At 43.3% G+C, this 23210-nt stretch overlaps 1 protein-coding gene across 2 annotated transcripts in view; it reads left to right on the forward strand.

Annotated features, from left to right (window-relative positions):
- Positions 1 to 23210, forward strand: part of INSR (insulin receptor) — a 57144-nt gene that overhangs the window by 11662 nt on the left and 22272 nt on the right. For both annotated transcript variants that reach the window (XR_012997108.1, XM_076359445.1), the window contains exons 3-6: positions 19826 to 20141; positions 21697 to 21842; positions 22140 to 22284; positions 22530 to 22744. Coding sequence is in view for 1 of the 2 variants with exons in the window: in XM_076359445.1 (XP_076215560.1) it covers positions 19826 to 20141; positions 21697 to 21842; positions 22140 to 22284; positions 22530 to 22744 (822 nt within the window). In the remaining variant the exon portion in view is untranslated. The remainder of the gene's footprint in view (positions 1 to 19825; positions 20142 to 21696; positions 21843 to 22139; positions 22285 to 22529; positions 22745 to 23210) is intronic.

Genomic DNA, 23210 nt, shown 5'->3' on the forward strand with positions numbered 1-23210 from the left:
GGCCAACTCATGTTATATTTTGGGTAGGAAGGGAGGGAAATATGTGTCTGTTTGGAATTTGGGTCTAGCCTTATGCTGTTTATGGCAGCCAAGTGCTGTTCCTGTTCTGGAGGTTTTGTACCTTTTCAGCCCACATTTTTATAAGGTTTTTTTTTTACATACATACTTTTATTGCCGTAAAAACATAGTTCTTGGTTCAGTGCAGCATGTTCATGCAGAGCGCGTCTTTGCTGAAGAATGCAGACAACGAAAATGCTGGAAATGCCACGTCCTAGACCTCAGTCTAGATCTGCCAAACATGATTTTCATATTTTGCATTTTTTTCCACATGTTTTTTTTTTATGTAATAAAAATGCTATATGTCTGTCACTCCACTTGCGGAAGGAACAATTCTCTCTGAAATAGGATTTCCTGCCAATTCTCTTTGCAGTCAGTCTTCTCTGTCCCTACATAGTTTGAAGCAGTCTGATGGTTTTGACAGTCTCATTATAAAGGTGAGTTCAGCCTTTTACTTGCATATTGGGTCATCTGGAGGTGGAGTAAGGTAATAGGAAGGAAAAGCGGAATGGCAAAATAAAAATGAACAGGAAAACGATCGGCAATATCAGCCAGTCCCTTGGTGAATATTGGAGGGCCACATTCCTGGAATATCAGGATGAATGTCTGAAATACGGGCTTCGTTCCTTAGACGGTATGATGAAATTCAACTTCTCCTGTTCATCCTGAATGAAACCTTTGTAGGAGTCTGTTATCTTCTTGATCTTGGGACTTCACACTACCAGGAAATTTGAGTTAAGAGTGTGGGCCATTTCAGGTTTGTAGATAGACTCTTTCTTCAAACTTATCTTGCTTTATGCGGTAAAACGGAAAGTTGTTTCTCTCCATTAGTGCGATCTAGAACTTGTTGTAAAATATTAACCTCATTAAAAGAAAATGGAAGGTATATGAAACCATTTGGGCCAGTTGAAGAAGATGGTAAAACAGAGCTGATAGAAGGGACGACAGTCTGGAGTAATTGCCATGCAAAGGAGCTAAAGAAAGGTACCGTATGAAAATAATAATGTTTGTCCAGATTTTTTTATGATGTTGGGGAAGCAGGTCTGGAGACTACGGATACAACAGAATCTGTCTTCAATTTTCCTGTGACTTATCCAGGGAAAATTCTGGGACAGGTAGGGGACTGGTAAGGAACTGAAGAGTAGCTTTAGTAGCTTGCTTTGTTTCCTGGTACAAGCAACACAACAAAGCACTCAGAAAAACATTGCTCAGCCTGAAATGTCTTTCAACTGCTGTGAAATAGAACCGAGTGCTTTTAAAGAGACCGGTGCCAGAAGAAATTCTGCAACTTTGAACATCTTCAAGGCAGGTTTGAATAACAAAGTTCAGAGGTGTGTGTGGGAAACGTTTTTGTGATGTTTACTTAGGTAGAAATATTACTTAGCAACAGCTTCCTGTAATTTTTATGTGCTGGGAATTTCTGTAACCATAAGCTTAGTTTTATTACCTTTGTATGGGAAAGGGGTCTCGAAGCACTGAGCAGACTTAGCCAACCTCAAGGGCAAGATATTTTTAAAGCTTCAAACACAAAAGAAATTTTTCCAGTTGCTACCACATGGAGTGGAAGTCCTCCTTTTATTTGGAGATCTGATAAGAACTGCCTTTCCCCCCCCCCCCCCCCCTAGCTCTGACAAATGCCAGATGGAAGTTGACACCCGATAATCTCGCTGGGGCGTCTGTTCTGAACCTTGCCAAGCGCCAGCTTTATTGAGTGCATGTAGTGCTCGTGGTTGGGGCTATTGTGATGCTTGCAAACAGCTAGACATCCTAAACTAATTCACTTTAGCTTATTAAGAGTAGTTAAGAGATTTATGGTGCTTGGTGGTGTGATACAGCCCAGAATTGGGGGAGAAGGGGTGAAAACAATCACTCCATACAAACGGCTACTTAAGAGTATACTACTTACTTTAAAAACACCAAGCAAAACTTGGGGCTGTGAAGAAGCATCTAGTTAAGCTTTTCTCCACCGACCTGGGGTGACACGAGACTGTAGGATTTCGATACTTACAGTTTGAACTTGCTGAGAAATCCCCACGCGTGCAGCTCCCATGGTCTCACCACATTTATGTTTCTTCGGCTTCTTCACTGCTGCACCTTTACTTAAATGCAGGGGGCTTGAAGATTTTCTTCCCCCGCCCCAATTCCTGACCAGCGCTTTAGACAGAAGCCACTGTCTGATCCGTTCCATCTTTAGAGCATTTGAACAAGAACTAATTCCTAGCTCATCTAACAGTTAATAAGCAGTAAATATAGAGAATTCTTCCCAAAGTTAAGATATCTTAATTTCTGTACAGAGGTCTTGTCAAGGCAAAGGGTTTTGATTAGTTAAAAAGGAGAATGAGGTATTTTGCTGCTGATGTGGTGAAAATTGGAAAAGTTTTCATCTTGTTTGGTCTGAGTTGCCATTTTAATTCTTTCATCCTTAGCCCCTTCCCCAAAACACGTTATTTAATTCAGTGTTGGGGCTGTTGAGGGGGCTGAGAGGAGTTTAACACTTCACATGCAGTGGTTCAGCACTAACATTACTGGAAGATGTTTTAAGATCTCTGTTCGATCTTCAGTGGTGACGTCGACTGCTTGTGATTTCCAAGGGTGGTGTGCCAAGGGTACTTCAGGTAGAATACTTATTTTTCCCCGCTTCAAGAACAGTTCCAGGTTACCTTGTTTGCTTAAACGAGAGAACCTGCACTACCCTTTGTTAGACAAAATATAGAAGGCTAACTACGCTTGGCAGACACGTGTTGGAAAATCCTGTTGTCTGGGCATGGATGTAGAAGCAGGAAGTCACAGAATGTAAAATAAATAAATAAATAAAAATACTGAGCAACAGAGTTAACTTGTGTTAGTAACGCATGAATGGGAGAGCTGCAAATGGTTCACCTGGCGTGATGTGTTTGCTCGGGGAGGAGGAGACTTGTGTCATTCAGAGCAAATCCTGCTGAATGTTGCGGGTGCTTTTGGTGCCCTAAGTGAAGATAAGGAACTGGCCAGTTGATATATCCTGTGTGTTTTCCTCCCTTCACCCCCCTTAATGAAGGCAGAACAATGATTCTCTATTTTAAATCTTAAAAATTTTAATTAATTGTAAAAGTATTCTAAATCAGATGCAGTTTTGATGCTCCTTCTCAGATGTAGGCAGACAGAGCAAAATAAATTTAAGGCGTGTATGATGGTATAGCATTCTTTCATTTTGTGATGAAGGAACTGGGAATCCTTCTTGTAAAAGACTTTGAAAGGATTGTGAACCAATTGTGTGAAACACAAAAAAGGTCAAAAAACCCCCAGGTGTGCCCAGTGCAAAGATTGTTTGTAGCTGAAAGGTTGAGGATTTCAGGACCTTTTGATTAATTACAGAGCTGGTGAATAACCAGCTGTGTCCTGGGGGAAGCAACACTAACCCTTCTCTCAGTTTGTAACAATGGCTGGTTAAAAGTTCAATGATCATGCTTCCCAATTATATCCTATAATTGTGTGCAAGTTCCTATTGGAGGGATGTGAATGAACTTGCTGGGATGTTTATGCTTCTTAATTAGGGCTGTTGGTTAGCTGAAAAAAAAAAAAAACCACGTTGGGTAGCGGGAAGTTGTGGGGGTTCTGGCTGGGATTGTCTGGCAGCGGGCTGAGCTGCTTGGTACGTGCCTGTAGTTATTTCAGTTGCTGCTTTGATCCAAAGTTTGCGGCTGGCATTGCGTAAGTGTACAGACCAGCGCGCTGCGGCGTGGTCACTGAAATACTGTAGATTACAACTGTGTGCGTTCATCATCTTTATCTAGATTTTTTTTTTAGATGAGGGTACTGGGCGGCACTGTGCTGGCTGGGCTGACATTGTTTGAGAGTCGTCAGTGGTGCTTTTATTTTGGCTTGTGACATTTAAAACAAACAGAGAATTAACTTTGGCTCTGTGTAGTGCTTAAATGTTGGCTAAGTGAGTATAATGTTTTCATTTGAGTCTGGCTTCCTTGTGAATCTGTATTTAAATGAACTGAAAAAACAGGGCAGGGCACTTGGTACCTGCTCATGTCCAAAAAGTCTTCTTCAAAATAGGGTCAGAATTGCTATCGAAGAGATGGACATGGGCAGGGCAAGAGGATGCTCTGTACAAGCAAGGAGCTTCTAGCTCAGTGCCCTCAGTATGAATTCTTTAATTTGAGAATGCGCTTTCTTATTTACCTGACCAGAGGCTGCCTCTCAAGCACCTTGAGAGGTTGTAGGCTCTGAGGAAGAAGATGTTTTGAAGGAAATCCCACAAAAGAGTTGGAGAGAAAGTCTGGTTAGAATAGCATTCAGCAGAATGCTGGGATTAATTTTCTTCTACATATTTTTAAAGAATTAGGGGTGTACGTGGTTTCACTGACATCACTTCAGCGCGCTCCAGAAAAATAAACGTGACTTTACTCTTGTGTATCAGCTTAGAGGTGCCCTTTTTCAAGGATGTCAAGAAATACTGCTCTACTGTAATTGTAAATCAGGCAGTTTCAGCTTTTGCAGACATCAGCTCCCACACTGTCGTCGCTGAAGCACTGGCAGGTGTCGGACAGTTGATCTGTTAAGTATTATCACCCTTGTTCATATGCAAGCATAATGAGGGTGACAGGTATTTAGCAAGATTGGTCCGATGAAGACTGTAAAATTTGCAAGGTCTTTTTAGTTGGGGAAGGGGAATTTCATTAATCTGTTCATAGAACTCCTCCAATCTTTTGTTTTCTGTGCAATGTGAAGGCTTCTGGAGATGTACACATCTTATTGCTGGTCACTTGGGACTCCTACAGAATTGCTGCTGCTGCTGGTATGTGGCCACGCTGGAATTTCGGGGCCCTGACACAATGAGCTGAGCCTGAGCTCAAGTTACAGGGAAAGACTGATGTTTTTTAAGTCAATGCAGAGAGTTAAGGCAACTCAGGTAGCAAACTTGTCAGAGATCTGACCGCTGCAGACTGAGCAGCGGTAATGTCTAAGGTTGCTTTCTGGTTCTTTGTGCTCCTCTCAGTTCCCTTTAGCCTGACCCCTAAGCACGATTCCTCATTCGGTGCTTCTTAAAAAGTTGTCTGGGGCAGGGAGGGAGGATGTTGGTCTCAATTTGTTAATCAAAATAAAGCCTGCTGGACTGTAGGATTGTAAGCAAGGGAAGGTTTATAGGGCAGGGGAACAGGCATGGCTTGGCGTTGTGTAGCCATAATTTCCAACTCAATTTTTGGTATCTTCTCTGGTTTTGCAGCTGTGGGGGTTTAATTATATTAACAGCACACAGCGTTATTGCAATGTAAGGCTTTAATATCTGTGGGCAGGGGCAGCAGTCACAGGAGCCATGCGTACGGTGAGGGAGAGGTTGGGCGTTATGCAGTGTTTCAGAGATGCAGGAACAAATGAGCCTTTCCTGCCAAGGGGAAAGAGTTCGGTGCTGAGATGCAACGTTCCTGTGTGGCAAAACTGCAAGGCAGTTTGCATGATGTGACATGGGGTTGCCCATACGCTGGCTGATATTTTTTTCCCCTACTGATGCGAAGAGGGCCAAGTCCGATACTGTGTGTTCAAGGGAAGGATTATTTGGTGTCTGTGGGAAAGCTGCTGAACTTGACAGCTTTGCTTTCGATAATGAGTGAGATGCAGTTAGCTTCCGAGTTGTTTGTTCTGAAATATCTGAAAATAGTAACTGAGATTTTACTAAGCAACCTGCAGCAAAAAAATCAAGTCCCAGCTATTGCACTGAACTGAGCATCTGGCAATCTCTCATCCAGAAACTTCAGACATCCGATAAAACTGTCATATCGGCAACTTTTTATGACTGAGAAAGTACATAAAGAATGCTTGCACTTGAAGGTGGGCTTGAACCCTGCTGCGCTGTTAAAGACACGATTAGAAAATCTTAGGAATGATGCAGGAAGCTCTACCGGTGTATTGGGTTTCCTAGGAATAAGGCATGTGCAAGTCAGCAGACATCACGGGGTAACTAAGCATTTTTCTGTTACCATTTTAAACTTCATTAGGCATCCGTGTTGCATAATGACTCTGCAGGGATTTTAATACTTCATGAGCAATATTCATTAAAATTTGAGTGTCGGACAAATATTTTTCTCGTCTTTTCTGCAAAGACAAACCAATTCTATGGGTAGTGAAAACACAGCAGCAATGATGTAATAAAACAAATAGGACTTGTTTTTTCTGGTCTTCAGTCTTTTCTGAATGTCATCTTTCTGAAGTAAGGCTGATCGCGCTGGATGTGTTTACACAGCTTCAGTTCGGGATGAATGAGTCCAAGAGTTCCCTTGTAAGTACCCCTCAAAAGCTCCCAAAAGCCAGAGAGGAAGTGGAGCTCCTCAGTGTGATGTCTGACTGTCTGAAAGTCTTGCCCAGTGGAACCTTAACACGGCTTAAAGGAATAAGGCTTTTGTTTTAAAACTGTATTTGAAAGGAAGCCTTTAAAGCTCAATAAACTGGTTCTCTGTTCCTTCAATTCTGTGGATTTTAGGCTCGGGGAATCTCTGCACGCTCTGTGTTTCTGGCAGAGCGGAGAGCGTAATGCGCAGCAGCAGTCTTACCTGGAGACTTAATAAAAAAGCAGTTATGTGGAAACTGGTGCTTTATCTGAAACAACTTCTCACCTCATCGTCAGGTTTCTACAATTATTAAATTAGCAGAAGAAATATGATGTGTAGATTACCATTTCCTTAGGCTTCTCTTCCACACTCCAATAACCTTATCTCTAGGGCCACTTAAATAATTTGTATAGCGTTTGGCTGCTCTTTCAGTGCTTAGGTACCAAGTTTCTAGTCCACAAAACTGGTCTGCAAGTCTATTAGAACTAGGTATCTGCATCAAGCGTCAGGTTTTGTTCTGGGGAATATAAAATGTTCACTTTGAGCCTGTACAGCGTGTGAATTTAGTGGGTGTGATAAGAAAAGCGTCCTCGTGTTTTGCATGGCTCTGTTGGCAAAATGAGGAGTTGCTGCATGATGGTTCTTGTTGATCAGCACCGGGGAAGAGCGTGTTGTTTTTCCACATGCTCTAATCTGTGATAACAAAAAGAACTCCAGATTGTGTTTTTCAAACACGCTTTAGGTCTCTCGGTGCTCACATTTGCTGGTGACTATCCATTGCGGTAATACATCCATCCACCCAAAGCCTAATTTGAAGTGGCACGGTTTCAAATATGAGCCTTGCTTTGATACTGAAGGAGACTGAGCAGGACTCAGCAATAAACTGTCAAAAGTTTCACTTCGTACGAAGTATTTTGCAGAGGATCGGGCGCTGGGTGTGGACTTTGATACCACCGATCTCTTCTTGGTGCTGCCGTCGGCCTCTTGGGTGGTTCTGTGCCCCCCTCTGTGCCGCGGTGCTTGTCTGTAACGTGGAGCTGATCAGAGCGACCTGCTGACGAGCTAGACTTCGCCATCTGCAGTTTATTGAATGCAGGAAGTGCTTCGAGGCAGAATTTAAGATGGGTTTAGGCAAACAACTGTCAGAAATGTCTTAGGTAAAGTATTTGATCTGGCCTCGGACAGGTGGATGGACTGGGCAGCGTCTCGAAAACTCCTTCGGCTCCCTTCCAGTTGAAGGCTGCTTTCAAAAACAGCAGCTCTGCGCTGGGGTTTGAAACCTCTACGGTTTGCTTAAGAAAAAGACTCTTTGTCCCTGGGGAAACTGATACGGCTTCAGGTTTCTTGTAGAGGAGAGTCCCATCTCTTTTTCTGTCTAGATGAGGCTAGTTTGTGTAATTATTTTGCAGAGGACTCTATCATTTGTAAGATTATTTCCATAGGTGTCCCGTGTCCTGTCCCTCTGCGGTAATTACCCCATTTAGGGATCGGCAGGTGTCGGGGCTCAGGCTATGGTATCAATTAGACCAGCTCTGAATAGGCTTAATTGCTCTGAAATGGATAATGCTGATGGTAACTGGTGATTAGGCCGTATCTTGACTCTCGTGCTGATAAACATCCACGAAGCTGAAGCTTTTTAGCAATCGTGGCACACGCCTGCACGGTTTGTGTTATGTAAGCAGATCCTGTTTCTCTTGATGGCCGAGCGTAGTTTAACGGGTGGATAATGAGACTTTTGCTACTACTGTACTTCCTTATTATTAAACAAAGTGACTTCAGCAGCAGTCAGTTTTATTTTAAGAGCTTACCACGGCAGAGGCATGAAATAAAACAGAATTTTCACGATTCTGACAATTGGCAGTTGGAGCCATTAACTATTGTGGAAGAAAGATTGAGAATCTAAGCTCTCCCCTGAGTTTAATGTAACTTCAGAAGATTTGGTTGCCTCATTGCTGGCCTCTCCTTGTTGGGATGGCACAACTAGTTTGGGATTAAATTCCTTCAGATGACAACTTTCTCTTGCATAATTTACAAGGAGAAATAGATTCACAGCCGCTAAGGGTGGCTTGTGCAACAGAGTTAATGGTTTTTGTACTAATCTATAGCCATTTGTTTTTCCTTAGGGTTGTATTTGTGTGGCTTTTGGTCATTTTTATCATTTCTTATTTGGCACTTTGATTAGAGAAGCAGAATGATGTGGCACAGCACACATCCTATAGATCAAAACTATAGGGATCAGTATGTTTGTAATGAGAAGCCTTTAAGCAGATATGTATCTGGATAGAGCTGAGTTGGATAGTTTGTGTGGGGCCACATATTATTATACATTGAATTACTTGAAAACGGGCCTTGCTGGTATTCTGGAGATGACAAGGGCAAGTAGTAAATAAAAATACATTTCATAGAGAGGTCTCAACTGCTTGGCTCTGGGACTGCAAGCAAACAGTATCTATTTCAGTACTGCTAAGTAAATTCTTATACCTAGAAATAAACTGTGGAGAGCATACTTACTGCTTTAGGGCAAAGAGAGAAGGGTCTATAAATTAGTGGGCGTGAGCTGATGAGGCCAAAATGACTAGAGTGGTTGAGAGAATATTATATGGGTGTATATAATCTATGCATTTGATACTAGTATGCCTAGTAATGAGATACTGCATACACTTCTCCTTTCCACAGTTCAAATATGATTTTGAAAAAAATTATTGTGGTTTCGGGGAAAGACATGACACCTATTAAATTACTGGAAGACGTGCTTTACAATATTTAGTTTTGGATATATCTATGTGGGAAATAAATCTGGTAACAGAAGGATGTACGCGTTAGCCCTTTGGTGAATCCTTTCGTGCGTTGCCTGCTCGCGTGGGGTATAACTGCTCTGTTTTGATTCCTGCCAGGTTGCCTGCTGCTAGCCTCAGGTTATGTTGGGGAGCAGGCAGCTGACCAGCAGCACTTCTTCCAAGGGCGCTGCCTGCTTAGGGAGGCTGCTCGAGACCCAGAGTCGCCTTCCCTCTGCTGCTGTCTCCTGTAGTCAGCCTCTCTTGGCACAGAGCGAAAGCCTTTACCCTTGGAGTGGCTGCAGTGGGACAGAGACTGGCATTGTGATCAGATTCCCACCGCAGCCGTTCCATGTCTAGCATGGATTGGGGCAGCATGCTAAATGACCATGCACTAAAACAGTTTGTGCATCCTAGTAACTTAAGAAAAAAAAAAAATAAAAATCTGGTGGTAGAGCTAGTTAGCTTTGCTTCACGGGAAAATTCATCCTCTAAATATTTCTTTGCACAACTGGCCTTCAGGTGATACTTTACCTTTCTCTCTCCTCATCTTCTCTGGGAGGTGAGGTGGGAAGGGGGGATCTGGAACAAGTTATGTTCCTTCTTTCTCTCTGGCTTCTTTTCAGTATCTTCATCCACAAACACAAATTCACCTTCAGTATCTATGTTTACGATTCATGACTATGCCGTGAAATCTGTCCAGATTAAAATCTTAACCTCTGTCTGACATTTCTGTGTAGATCATTAGTTATCAGCTTAATCTCCTTGTGGTTAATCTTACACTTCCGCCCATTTCATTACCTTTCTCGGTTACAGACAGCTCCACTTTCCTATTTGCTGCAAACCGTATGTCCTTTTTGGTGTAGATTTGCTCCTATTTTGTGTGTCTGGGTTGCATTTTACACATCTTTTCACATAATATCTAAAATGCAATCTTCCTTATCCCCACATAGCTAAATGTGTCAACTTAGCTTTCATTCTTTCGTGCCTTGTTTACTACAACATCCTTCTCTGTGGCCTTGAGAAAAGCAATCTTATCCCTCTCTTATCTTCGCAGAAAGCAAAGGTTATACGTTTCGCCTCATGCTTTGACCATATCACTCCTCATTTTCAGGACAGGGTTTGTAGGTAAAAGTAATAGCTTACGTTAGACCTACGTTTGGAAAAATTAGATGGGACCTTGTTTTTAGACCATCACTGTACATTGAAGCACTTCTGCATATCTCCATTTGTCTCTGTTTCTCAGTATGGCAGGTACAAACTTCCGTACGTCTCTTTTATGGCTTGTCCTGAAGCAGCAGCATCTCTCGTTCAGCACTAAGCTGCTGACTTCTTATTCTGCTCAGTCCGTGCTGCCGATCACTCAGAAATGAATTGGCCTGATGAGAAGCTTGTCCCCAGCACTGCGCTGATACAGTCACCTGGCTTTAGAGGGGGGTGGTTCACGTCCTGCTGGTTCAAAGAGTGGAGATCAAAATACAGTATGGATAGAGACTTTACACGCAATTACACTTATTTTTAGGACATCCGTGGCTGCCTGGACCACTTCACCGTGATTCTCTTGGGTCTTCTGGGATCGCAATGTGAGTGAGCAGGTTTGACAGGAGTAGGTTAAAGTGAACAGGGATGTTTGCGAGGTGCTCTACGTCGGAAAGAGTAATATATAGTAAAATATTAACGTGGAGCTTTCATGAGGCTCCCAAGTGACGTGTCAACCGTTGAATGATAAAAACAAATCCTTAGGTTGTAATAAGGATTGAAATTTAACAAACCATAACAACAAAACAGCACCCTCATAGCTGCGAGTAAAACATTGAGCAAAGCTTTACAGAAAAATTCCCCAAATTAACTGTAAAGATTCTGGTCTTGGTCTAAATTACAAATCCTCTGTTCTGATGTACAGAATCAAGTACAATATGAGGTGGCTGATGTCCAAACTGCTTTAAAATTATCTACTCCTTACAAATCTCCATGTTCACTAGAGGTTAGGTACACTGAACATTTCTGTCCCTTTTTATAGGGAGACAGATTTCACTTAGTGGCTCTTTAGCAAATTACCATCAAAAGGACTGAAGCTCGGAGACTTCTGGCCTGCCAGTCCTCAGGTACCTGAGGGACAGGAGTGGGGTGTGGTGGCTTCTTAATCGTCTTCAATTATAAGCCATCGAAGAGACTGACAGTAGCAAAACCTTCGAATTAGTATTGATTTGCATGGGGGCATTATAGTTAGTGATAACTGGCTGGGGACTCCAGGTTTTGCCTGAAGACGTAATGTCACTTTTGGGGCTTGCATATTAAAGAAAAACAAGCAAGCAAGCAGAGGTTGGTGGTTATTTCTGATCCCTTATGCTGCACTAAGCTCCCATGCAATTTTGAATACACGGTACAAGGAGCAGGCTTGATCTGCTTGCCAGAGAATGGCACAACAGCAGAGTTGTAGACACTAGGTAAAGTATTTACAACTTCTCGTTGCTCTCCTCGTATGCACTTTGTGACACTTGTTCCGCCTTTAACAGTGCTGCTGTGTTTTCAAATCGAACTCCGTGTTTTGATATTTTGAGCTCGATTGCCAACAGTTGAGCCAGATTTCTGCAAGTTGTTTTTACCTGCTTGGGGAGTCAGCTTGATTGAAAGGTACTAGGAGAATGAAAACAGACCTAGTCTTGAGTTGTAATTTTTTTTTTTTTTCCCAACTTTGTCCTCTAGCTCTCACCAGAGAGTTATTTTGCTCCGTAACTTCAGTTCATAAGGGACTACTGCCATGGTGTAAACACCACGTGCACTGCTTAAAATGCATGAAAGGAAAATGTTTCTTTGATCTTTATTCTGTCTGGGCAATATTAGGTATACCCGAGTGGGAGGCATCCACTTCTCCGTGTAAATAGTTGGGGTGACAAAGGAGAGCAGGAGTGGAAACCTTCAAGGGAGAAAAACAGAAAGGTCTAGAAGATCTGTGGAATGAGAACCTGTCCTGAAAGTTTATTGAGAAAAGGTGAGGCGCTTTCACAGCTGAGGTTTGTAGCCCAAGAATATCCTGTCCCCGAAAATAAGAGATGATAGTTGGACTGTCTTACTAACTCCAGCCACGGAGCTGAGCCACTGAATCTGAAGTTACGCGGGGCTTTGTGCCCCTGGGCACAGGTACTGCGTTGTGTCCTCGGTCTGGTAGCTGGAGAAGCTCATTTGCAAAATTTATAACCTCTTAAGAAGATAAAAAGTGAGTGACCAAAGGCATTGTGGATCCATTGCAGTTGATGACTTCCTCCAGGCTTCATCATAGTACGATGACTTATATAGAAATATATTTTTGTATATTGTATAAATAAAAGTATGCATGTGTATACTTATGTATGCATATATGTATGAGTTCCTCTTAATAAGTTTTCTATATTCCTTGGCATAATTCACGTATGAGTAAATTTCTCTATTTCCAGAGAAAAACTCCACGGGTAGTTGTAGCACAGACGATAATAGATTACTCCACGGTCTACACAGCAGAAGGCTGGCATGGAAGAGTCTGTGTTTCTAGAGAGATCTCCCTTTATCCGCTCTTTTCCTCTATCAACAACAGAGCTCAACCTTTTCCCCCTATCTCCATTCAACAACTTCTTTCACAGACCTCCACATCCTCCATTATCGTGACTGGGCAAGGTGGCACACAACTCCAAACCCTTTTATCTCTTCTAAACTCACGTTTGCTGATCCTAACAGGTCCGCGCAACAGTACCAGCATCTGGTTGGTTTTAGCTGTGGCAGCTGTCCTGGGCTGGGAGGATGCCTTGCGGGAAGCAGCCGAATACACGGGGTTTGCAAATGGCACCGATCCAGTTTTGGAATATTTGAGACATTCCCCGTAGCTCCAAACGAGCACATAACTTGTGAAAGGGTTGGGAGGTGAAACACGTTTTTTCTTATCCTTGCTGATAGATGAGATAAGAGTTGTAACATTGTCCTTGAGAAATGTCAATGGGAAGAGTTTCCTTTACGTTCTAGTAATGGCGTGTTGTCTTTGGAAGTCACTGTCTATGGGAAGGGAGGCACCTGCAGTTAATTTTATCCGTGTAAATACGGACCTCCTAACGTTCCCAACTCACAGTTCAGTGGGGTCGTGGCATTATGTACTGTAATATCTTACTTTATAAATAACGCTTTAATTTTAGTGCTGATTGTAAGACTTTGAATTTATTTGGCACTTGCTCCTTCCTGTGTTGGTGCTAAGAACTGAAATCCTCTGTGGGGATATCGGCATTTGAGTCGATGCGTTTTGGGAGGGTTGTTACTTGGACATCTTTGGCGTTGGGGAAAAGGGAGGGATGAATGTTGTTAGAGCAGTTGAGCACCGTGAATAAGTGACACAAAGTTTGCTTGAACGTATTGTGATATTTCCTGAATTTCGCTTGACGACTACGGCCAGTGTCAGGCGTTGCTGGCAGTCTTTTTGCAGAAGCGTGTTAAACTCTTATTTTCTGTTCTGTTCTAGTTTCTCCGCTTATTTTGTAGATTTGGGGGGATGTGGGAGAGGTACTGCTGTTAGTCACCAAGGAGCTCGAAAGTCCTTGTGCTCTTTACAGTCCGGCGGACCTCTATAACCATGTTCTTCCCAGGCACGCTACTGCCATCGTAATGCCCCGGGAGCAGTTTGCCCCTGCAGCCTAAGGACTGCCGCTGGTGGGGTTTGGGGTTTAGGTTTCTGCCTCCCTGGTCTCGGTGACATGAAGAAATAATTGAAGGACATAAGCCACAGTGCAGAGGGGTTGGCAGCACGCTGTTTTTCTTGCAGCAGCTCTCTGTCAACCCACTCTGCTGTGGAGTTTTAGATTATACCTGGTCTCCGCTGGACACAGTTTTATTTAATTTTTAGTAATTCTCTTTAACCTTATGATACACTAATGCACTCGGATTAGGTGTCATCTCGACGTGTTCAGATCAAATAAATGCTCACAAGAAAACAGATGATCATGAGTAAAAAAAAAGTTAAATTGTTTTACAGATAAAAATTATGTTATAGAACTCTGCAACAAACACTACTTAACAACTTACTGAATTTGGAGTCTTCTTGACAGGAAGAGAATGAGTTAATCTTGAGGAAAAGTGGTCAAATACAAAATGCTATGTACGTATAAATGATTTAATACATAATTTTATAAGGAGGTTAGATTCATATGGATTTCACTGGAAGCGATGCTGCTCAGCACTTGCAGAAATTCAGGAAACAAGCACAAACTCTGTAGAGCTAAATTAAGATCACATGCTTGCAACACATACTCGGAGGAGTTACTGCCATGGGCAATTAGTCCTTGGGTTTCCTTTTTTTTCCTTGTTGGTTTTGTTTTTGTTTAGAACCGCAAGAACCCATTTCTACAGAGGTCGTTATCGTGACTATACAGTTAGGAAATTAAATTACAGTTCCCGCTGCAACTGTAACTCAAGTATGATTATGTGTGTGTGTGCGCGCGCATGACTATTCATGGATAAATTTATATGACAGATACTGCAGCCATTTACAGTAAGAGAAAAAAACACAGAGAAATGCAGAGCTCTCCGATACTGTTTCTGTGGGCTTTGAATTGTACGCGTGTGCACGTCATATAACATTACACTAACCTAAGCTCTGGCATTGAGCGATACGTATCACGGCCAAAACAAGCCATTTTAAGCTGTGTCAATGCTGGGTTCTTACTGGCTTCCTCCTACGTTTTTCTCCTGGTTATAAATACGCCTTGCGAGTTAAAACGCTCGCCATGAGAAGAACCCTGCAATAGCCGGTTAAATTGCATTAGCCTAGTGAGTTTTGCGGCGGCGTGGGCAGCGAGTGGCATGGACTCCCATGCAAGCGGTGGGAGGCGAGGGCTTGTTTGGGGAGCCCTGTTTTGGGTGGCTGGCAAGGGGTTAAGGCGTGTTTGCCTTGTGCAGATAGCAGAGCGGTTGGATGCCTCCCTGTGCAGGCAGCAAATGCATTGGCTGAGGTTGAGGGCGGTTCTCCTGCCGCAGTTGTTTTCTGTCCTGGACTTTGCTGGATCTGGAGCCTCCTAATTGCCTTGTCTGTAATCAAAATACAGCTTGTGTAATTCATGAAAAAGGCCCTGACGGTGCAAGGCAAGTTTGCTCCTCGCCGCTGGCTCGTCCGGTGGGCAAGAGGAGTGGCTTGCATGGGACACGGCTGGTGGTCCCGGCCAGCCGAGAGGACCCACAGTGGCCCGGGCTGCTTCTGCTGACCCACATTCACATGGATGGGGCTTGTTATTGCATGGTAGAAAGATCATGTCGATTCATGACAAATCAGACCCAAAACCATGTGGGAACATCTGTCCCCGTACAGTATATATGCAGCATCTTGACTTTCATACATGTGGTTTAGAATTTCTTCTTAATGAGCTGTGTGTTTCTTACCATACCCGAACCACCATCCGTTTGAATACTCAATTCAGCTCACCCAGGACATTGCTATTTAAACCCATCCAGTGGCAGAGGATCCCAGAGAAACAGCAAAACTTACCCTGAGTGATTTTTATCTTTTTTTTTTCCCCCCTCTTTTTCTGACAATTCACTGCTATTGTTTTGTTAGCAGAAAGCAAGAAACAAGACCTAACACAAATGTTTTTAATCATGCTTCAATATTCAGACAAACTGTGTTTATTAGCTGAACAGCTTAATGCTTAATTGACTTGCCTGTTAAATATGGATCTCCTGGTTACCTGTGTTGGCTCGAGAATATGTTTACAGTATCAGAGTGTTTTGTTTCTACCTGAAGCACAGGGAAGTGGTGAAACGATGGGAGCAATCCACAGAGGTAGAAATTCCTTTGCGCTGACTCTGCTGCCTTTTGTCCCCCCCATCTGGGCCTCAGCAGCATGAAGAAATGTCAGTTTGAATCTATAATCAGAAAGGTTTGTAAAATGCATTGTTTCCGAAGTCTTTGGAGCCACTCTAGCTAGCTAGTTAAATATTTATTCACCCCTGGAACAACAGGTTTGCACCTCATGTGTCTGCTCTGTTTCTCCCCCATCCAGGGCAGATTAGTTAAGCGTTATTCTGTTTCTCATCTTTGGGACAGGGATTTTAAAAGTCCCTTTCTTAAAGATCTGATGAAGAGGTTTCGTGGCTGTGATGAACAGCTTTGCTCTAGTGCCGGTGCTGAAGCACTTTTTCCTGCAGCAGCTTCTATGGTACGGTGTAGTGGCTTCTGCCCCTACCCCCAAATAGCTGCTCCCTTGTCTCTAACTAGGATTTATGAAGTTCCCTTTTGACTTTCTCCTCTTCTGTGAGGAATGAAGAGAGTTGACTTTTTTTCCCTATGCTGAGAGGGAGGCACTGCATTGTCCAAAAGTCCCACAGCATTAACCAGAGGCTGGGGCTGCGTAGATGCTACATCTAAGCATACCCTGTGCCGCCTCGGTTTGTACTGGACCATGCCACAGCTCCCAAAAGTGTGATCTCATTGCGAAGAGGAGAATCTACGTGGGCCAGTGACAATTATCGGAGTCTGCAAACCTCGATGACGAAGGGGTAATGAGGTGCACTTGGTCAGCACAAACCTATTCAGTGTTGTCCTGCAGTGAAAGCGTAACATGGCAGCAAAAAAAAACAAACAAAAAAACCCATCTGACCCATCTGGAGTCACATAACCTGGATGCTGTAGTAATAGTTATAAGAAGGGGTAGTGAAGGTATGCTGGAGAGGTTTCTTCATGACTTTCAGGTGCTTTCTAGCATGCATACTTTGATAACGTCAAGATGACATCTAGTCAGGATCTTGTGTAATGAAGGTTTGCACAAAATAGCAATTGACAATTTCTGGTCTTGAGTGCTTAATGGAAAAAAAGATGTTGCCTTGGCAGCTTTGCTTTCTTCAAGCTGTCTTTTAGACATCAAAAGCTCGTAGAACAGGAAAAAGAGAAACGTTAAGAACAGTTGAAAAATAGCTTAATTGTATCTTCTGAAAACCTTTAGAGTTGAGAATTTAAACAGTTTCTGCCCTGTGAATATTTGCAGCTGAGTTCAAAATGTGTAAATAAGCGTAGGACTTTGAAGATTAGTTTCCATAACAAATTAAAAAAAAAAATATATATTGTGTGGCATAATGTTAAATAGGTGCCATGTGTCACTGGGTGTTTTGCATGAGGGCCAACTCTTCCAAATTACCTGTCTGCTCCACTGACTCCTTGAGAAACAAATGTTGTCTCTTGAATATTTTAAACTTTGTAGTTCTTACACGTGAAACAGACCCGGGAGGATACCCTTTTGCAGGGAGCGCCGCTGATGAACGCTGTGACTTGCGCTGCCAGCGCTCACCCTCCAGCTTGCACAAACCATTCCTGCATGCGTTTGCCGTAGCGGTTTACTTCCCAGCCGGACGCTAACCCCACTTCAGGGAGGTGTGTGCTGCAGCGAGCGCTGGTACGAGCAAGCGTAGCAGTCCTTGCAAGACATCGGTGTGTCAGTGCTCACTTAGGAACATGGGGAGGTGCGTGAGAAATAGCCCAGGCTTCCACGCCCCCCACCCCACCACCCCCAAACCTTGATTATTTTAGACTGGAATTAGTAAGTTTGATAGTTGTGGACTAAATTCTGGAATTTTCTGTCTTGTGTTTTTCTGTTGCCAATATTTCTAATAAACTGCAGCCGTGACATCTGTTGCTAGACTGTGCGCCATCTGTGGCCTGGTAAAGAATGTATAACCATGCTTTTAAAACAAGCTTCTCATTTTATATTTAGTCTAATACAAGGTATCACTTGCAAGTTGCTTCTATTTGGCTGTTGCATTTCAATCAGCTACTATTTGGGACAGGTTCACAAAATAAGACCTATTGCTAGAAAATGGCAAAAAGTTGGTCAGCATAAAAGAAAATGAATTTGAAATACACTCCTGTGTTTCTTGTTCATGGGTGAATCTTGAGGGATGCACAGAGAAAATACCTGCAGTAAATGACTGACATGGAAAGCAGTAAGATATTTGAGATTAAATTGACCTTGTGATAGAATTTCAACCTTATCCGTTTCATATTTCTTCAAAGGATTTATCGGGCTGGAACAAACCAGAGGTTGTTCATCTTTACTATCCCATCTACTGCAGCTACCGCTGCTTACTCCAAGAATGGCATTAACCACTTTAACACACTTAATTCCGCAATCCTTTAACATGGGGCAGAGCGCAGCGGAAGAGGATTTTCTTCCTTAACCACAGCTGGGGATTTGATCATCAGAACATCGCTAGCATGCTCTGCTATGGATACTACATGCTGCTCATTTAGTTGAATAAAACTAGACCACGCTCACACACATTAGCCAGAAATTAAAAATAACATTTTAGCCCCTGAACATCGGTGTGTCTGGGACCTCCCCAAATAAAGCCCCTCCTGCTTCAACACTGAATATTGGACAGAAAGCTTGGGAAATTTTGAGGCAGATGGTGTTAATTCAGTGTGAAGTTATTTGGTCTGGCCAGCGCAGATCACAGGAGGACTTATCTCTGTCTTCTTCACCGAGGGCGCTTGGGCAGGAGATCAGAAGCCATTCAGATGTGCCCTCAGGCAAAACTCTCCCGTTTGGTGAGAAGAAGGTTGATGTCTTGATCTGCGTCTTGGCAATTCACAGCTGTAGCCCAAAGGCTGTATGTCACCATGAGGATAAATCCAGGCCCAGGTCCCCTGTCCCTCATCTAAAGTTCTTCCTCCTGCTGTTTAAATGGCTGCGTCAAAGCCGTACTTGGCTTTGGTGCTTGCTCTTGTAGCGGTGATTTCAGCTTTATTATATCTTTTTCTGACCTGAAGTGTGGCATGTTTTGGATTAAGCAGCTGGATTTAATTGGTTCAGCCTCGGTTGACTCGTTAAGACTGAGTGTGAAGGTGCTGAGCGGCAGAGGGGCAGGACTGTCCTTCAGAGCTTCTCTGGGTTTGCTCAGCCTCCCCTCCAGCCCCTTGCTCAGCGTTAGTCATGGTGTTTGCTCTGAGCTATGCTGTTGCTTGGTTTCTATTTCAAAGCCCAAACCACTCATTAAAAGCATTGTGAGGTGCTAAGTAATGGGTAATTAAAAAGTAAACCATAAAAACCTCAAGCAGTAACACTCGTGGGTGCCCTTCTCCTTGGACTCCCTGGGAGAGTCACCAAAGAGCTTGTATGGGGTGCCAGGGCAGCAGGCTTCCTCCAGGGAAACTTGGTAACAGGTTGATAGATTGGAAGCAAATCCTGATAAAACTGAAGGGTTATGTAAAAGTATTGTTGGACGTGCATTATTTGCAGCATTGCTGTGGGAAACTTAGTTTCTTAAACTAAGAAACTAGAATCTTCTGGCTGAAACTGGCTATCCCAGGCTGGGAAACTCTTGCTGTAGAGTCTCATCACTTCTGGGCTTCAGAAATAATGTTGGAGTCACCAAAGCGCTCCTGGGAGCCTCATGGTACTGGACCGAGAGAAGAGGAAAACTTGGTTTTCTCTTTTTGAAGATGAGCATTACTGAATTGTGAGGGTGAATGGTAACGCTCTTCAAAAATGTTATTAAAATTTGGAATTTACACTGAAAAGTGGAGATGAGGCAGTCGTCTGTGCTTCGTGGATGCCTCTTTGAAAAGCAAGTTGCCAAGCCAAGCAGGATGAAGTGTCGTTGCTCGTAAGCCTTTCACGATCATACGTCATCGGGTTGTCCTGTGATACTCAGTTGCCTTTTTATCTTTTCTCTTCGCAGTTTGTCCACCTGCCTGCAAGTCCCAAGGCTGCACCTCTGATGGTCAGTGCTGTCACAGCGAATGTCTTGGGGACTGCACGGAGCCGAACAACCCTGAAAAATGCGTGGCTTGCCGCAACTTCTACCTTGAAGGCAAATGCGTGGACACTTGCCCGCCCGGTTACTATCGCTTCGAGGGGTGGCGTTGTGTGACCTTCAGCTTCTGCCAGGAACTGCACAACAAATGCAAAAATGCCAGGGAGTCGGGGTGTCACGTTATCCACAATAATGAGTGTGTTCATGAATGCCCGTCAGGGTACATCATGAATTCCAGCAAGTAAGTACAAGCGTCTGCAGGTAAAGAAACCGTGCTGTAGTTTTAGTGCTGTGCTTTTCTCTCGCTTGGACAGAGGGTTTGTGTTCTGTGTCAAGACCGAGAAAAGTTTCCAGCGTTGGGAGTGTCTGTGACAATTACCTGGTCTACTTTAATATGATTTGCAAACTAATACCTTGCTAATTCAAGCCGTTAAAAGCAGACAGGTCTACCACGTGCCAGTAGTTTATTCTTCCCATGGCTTCCCTTGTTTCCTCTCAAGTTTGGAAAAAGCGGGAGAGGGAGATGGAGAGAGAGGACAAGGAAGAGCATCCTCAAGTTAGAAGGGTCTTTCTGTAATCGAGTGGGACGAGGGAGATGGGCCATGGAGAGGCTTTAGTAGCCCTGCTTCCCTTCCCCTCCAAAGCAGATCTCAGACTAGAAAGCCTTGCTGTTAAGCAGAATAGGGAAAAGTTGTGTCTAATGAAAAGAGCATAGTGTATTTTGAGTGGGTCATTCTTACAATATCTGTCCCTCATCCCTGTAATTACTTTCATTGAGCAGGTTCAAGCTGTGCCAGACATAAATGGACAATGTAACAAACAAGCGTGGCATGAATCAAAGCAGGGAACAGCCATTCTGTCTATTCCCAGGGTTTTTCAACAAAGGAATTAAATAATTTATGTTGCTGAGCTGTTTATCACTGAAAACTTTGTTGTTTGTCTCACAATAACATTATATATTGTGATGAGTCAGATTTCCTGTGAATATTGGTAGCTTTGTGCTCGTATATACTTGCTCCTGCCATCATAATTTCAGGGAATTCACTCTAACAGGTCTTTTAATTCCGTCTCCTGTTTTGCTTTTGGCTTTTTTTTTTTGCTTAGCAGCCCCCAAAGTGGATATGCTGCTTGTGTAACAGCAGCCATCGTCTCTCTCCTGTGCTTGTTCCAGGCTGCTGTCAGTAGGACCTCACAACACTACTCCGTGCTTTTCCTAGAGCATTTATTTCTCTGAACTAGTTGGGAACACGTTCTCGTGGTGTTATGACCAGGGCAAGCAATCATCTTGCTGCTATTTAAGAAGTATTTCCCCAGAGCACAAAGCGCGTGCTTGCTTGCCTTTTTTTAAAGTAACTTTATTTACAGTCCTTAATCAGAGAATTCCCAGGTGAACGGCCAGCTCTCTGCTCATCAGTTACATGTTGGATTAACAATCTTGGGATGGAGACTGGGCCTGGGGTTCTTGACCTTGAAATCCCTGGTATGTGTAGCACTGAGCAGCATCGTGGGGATGGGCTATTCAAAATAGTCAAAATCGCTTCATTCTGGTTTCTGTTATGTAGGAAGGGACAGAGCAATTAGTGTTCGAAACATGGAAACGGCAGTTTGAAGAATTATCAGCAGTTATTTGGAGTTCCTAAGAGCCATGTGCTGCGCACTGCAAGTGAATCCTGACACACGTTGTCAGGACACTGTCGCTTTGAATTGATTACTCTGCTTTTGAGAATTGCTGGGGACGCCCCAGATGACATTCTGCAAAAGCATCGCATCTACATTCCTGACTCTTGTTTTTTCAGCTTGCACTGTACACCCTGCGCAGGGCCCTGTCCAAAGGTTTGCGACTATGGGAAGGAGAAGACGATTGATTCAGTGACATCGGCGCAGGAGCTCCGTGGCTGCACAGTTGTTAATGGAAGCTTAGTTATAAATATCCGTGGAGGAAGTAAGTTCTGCATGAGTAAGGGGGTAGGGAGCGCTGGATGTCAGCTCAGTGAATATGACACTGTCCGTGAGCTGGGGCATTTCTCTTTTGCGTTGACCACTGAATCTTAGAGTGATTCAGAAAAATAACGGCAAAGCAGAGGGTCTTGTGATGTTTATTTGGGGTTTTTTGCTAACTGATTTTTGTAAGGTCTTATGAATTAATGTAAAGCAGCTCTATTTAACATGTTTGGGCTCCGATATCGGTGGTGTTCTCTGTGATACCAGAAAACTAAAATGGATGTTTTCCTTTCCATAGATAACATAGCAGCTGAGCTAGAAGCGAATCTTGGCTTGATAGAAGAAATCTCAGGTTACCTAAAAATTCGCCGGTCTTATGCCTTGGTTTCTCTTTCTTTTTTTCGTAAACTACATCTGATTAGAGGAGAAACACTAGAAGCTGGGTGAGTTCTTTCAAAAGATGCTTTATTTTAATACTTTGAAGTGTAAGGAGTGCCGTGCTATCAGGGTGATTTGTATTGGTAAACAATCCCTAAGTTATTTTTAAACATTTCTCTGCCCGTGGCTTGTGGCCTACCAGGGAAGATAGTTTGCATTCATTTTTCTTTGGCGTCTGGATTAGCGCATGAGGAAAAAAGAGTTTTCAGTGGATCCCCTTCCAATCCATGTTTTCATTCTCTGCTTTCAGGAATTATTCATTTTATGCCTTGGACAACCAGAATCTTCGCCAGCTCTGGGACTGGAGTAAACACAACCTCACTATTGCACGAGGCAAACTCTTCTTCCATTATAATCCCAAACTGTGTTTGTCGGAAATCCACAAGATGGAGGAGATCTCTGGGACTAAGGGGCGTCAGGAAAGGAACGACATCGCCCTGAAGACGAATGGTGATCAAGCCTCATGTAAGAAAGTCTCAGAATGCAGCGAGGCTTGCATCATTTTCCTTTCCCTCTGCCTTGCTAACTTCATACTCTTATTTCTCCCAGCCTAGCCTATGATGTTTTTCCAGGGACTGTCCTTGTGCTTTTGGTAAAGCACCAGACGTGTGACTTGCCGCTTGCTTGTGCAGTGCAGCGACGCCGTCAATACGCCATGAGTAAAAGTACTTAGGGGTTCTACATGTGGCCAGGAGCCTACCTTGCCAACTTTGGCGTTCAGAAGTTTGTTCTTTGTGTGCTCAGCTGTGAGTTTTTCAGGGTTGAGTGTATTGTTGTGTCTTTTTGAAGAGTTTAGCACAACGTAACCTCAGTCCAGGCTGGGACTTTGTGTTACTGCTGAGTACCTAATTAATAGTCATAATCTTTTCCCATGTCATGAGGCGACAGTACGCACACAGAATAAACACAGTAGAGAAAGAGGATTTCCACC

Source organism: Aptenodytes patagonicus, chromosome 25 (assembly GCF_965638725.1).
Source record: "Aptenodytes patagonicus chromosome 25, bAptPat1.pri.cur, whole genome shotgun sequence".
Taxonomy (NCBI): domain Eukaryota; kingdom Metazoa; phylum Chordata; class Aves; order Sphenisciformes; family Spheniscidae; genus Aptenodytes; species Aptenodytes patagonicus.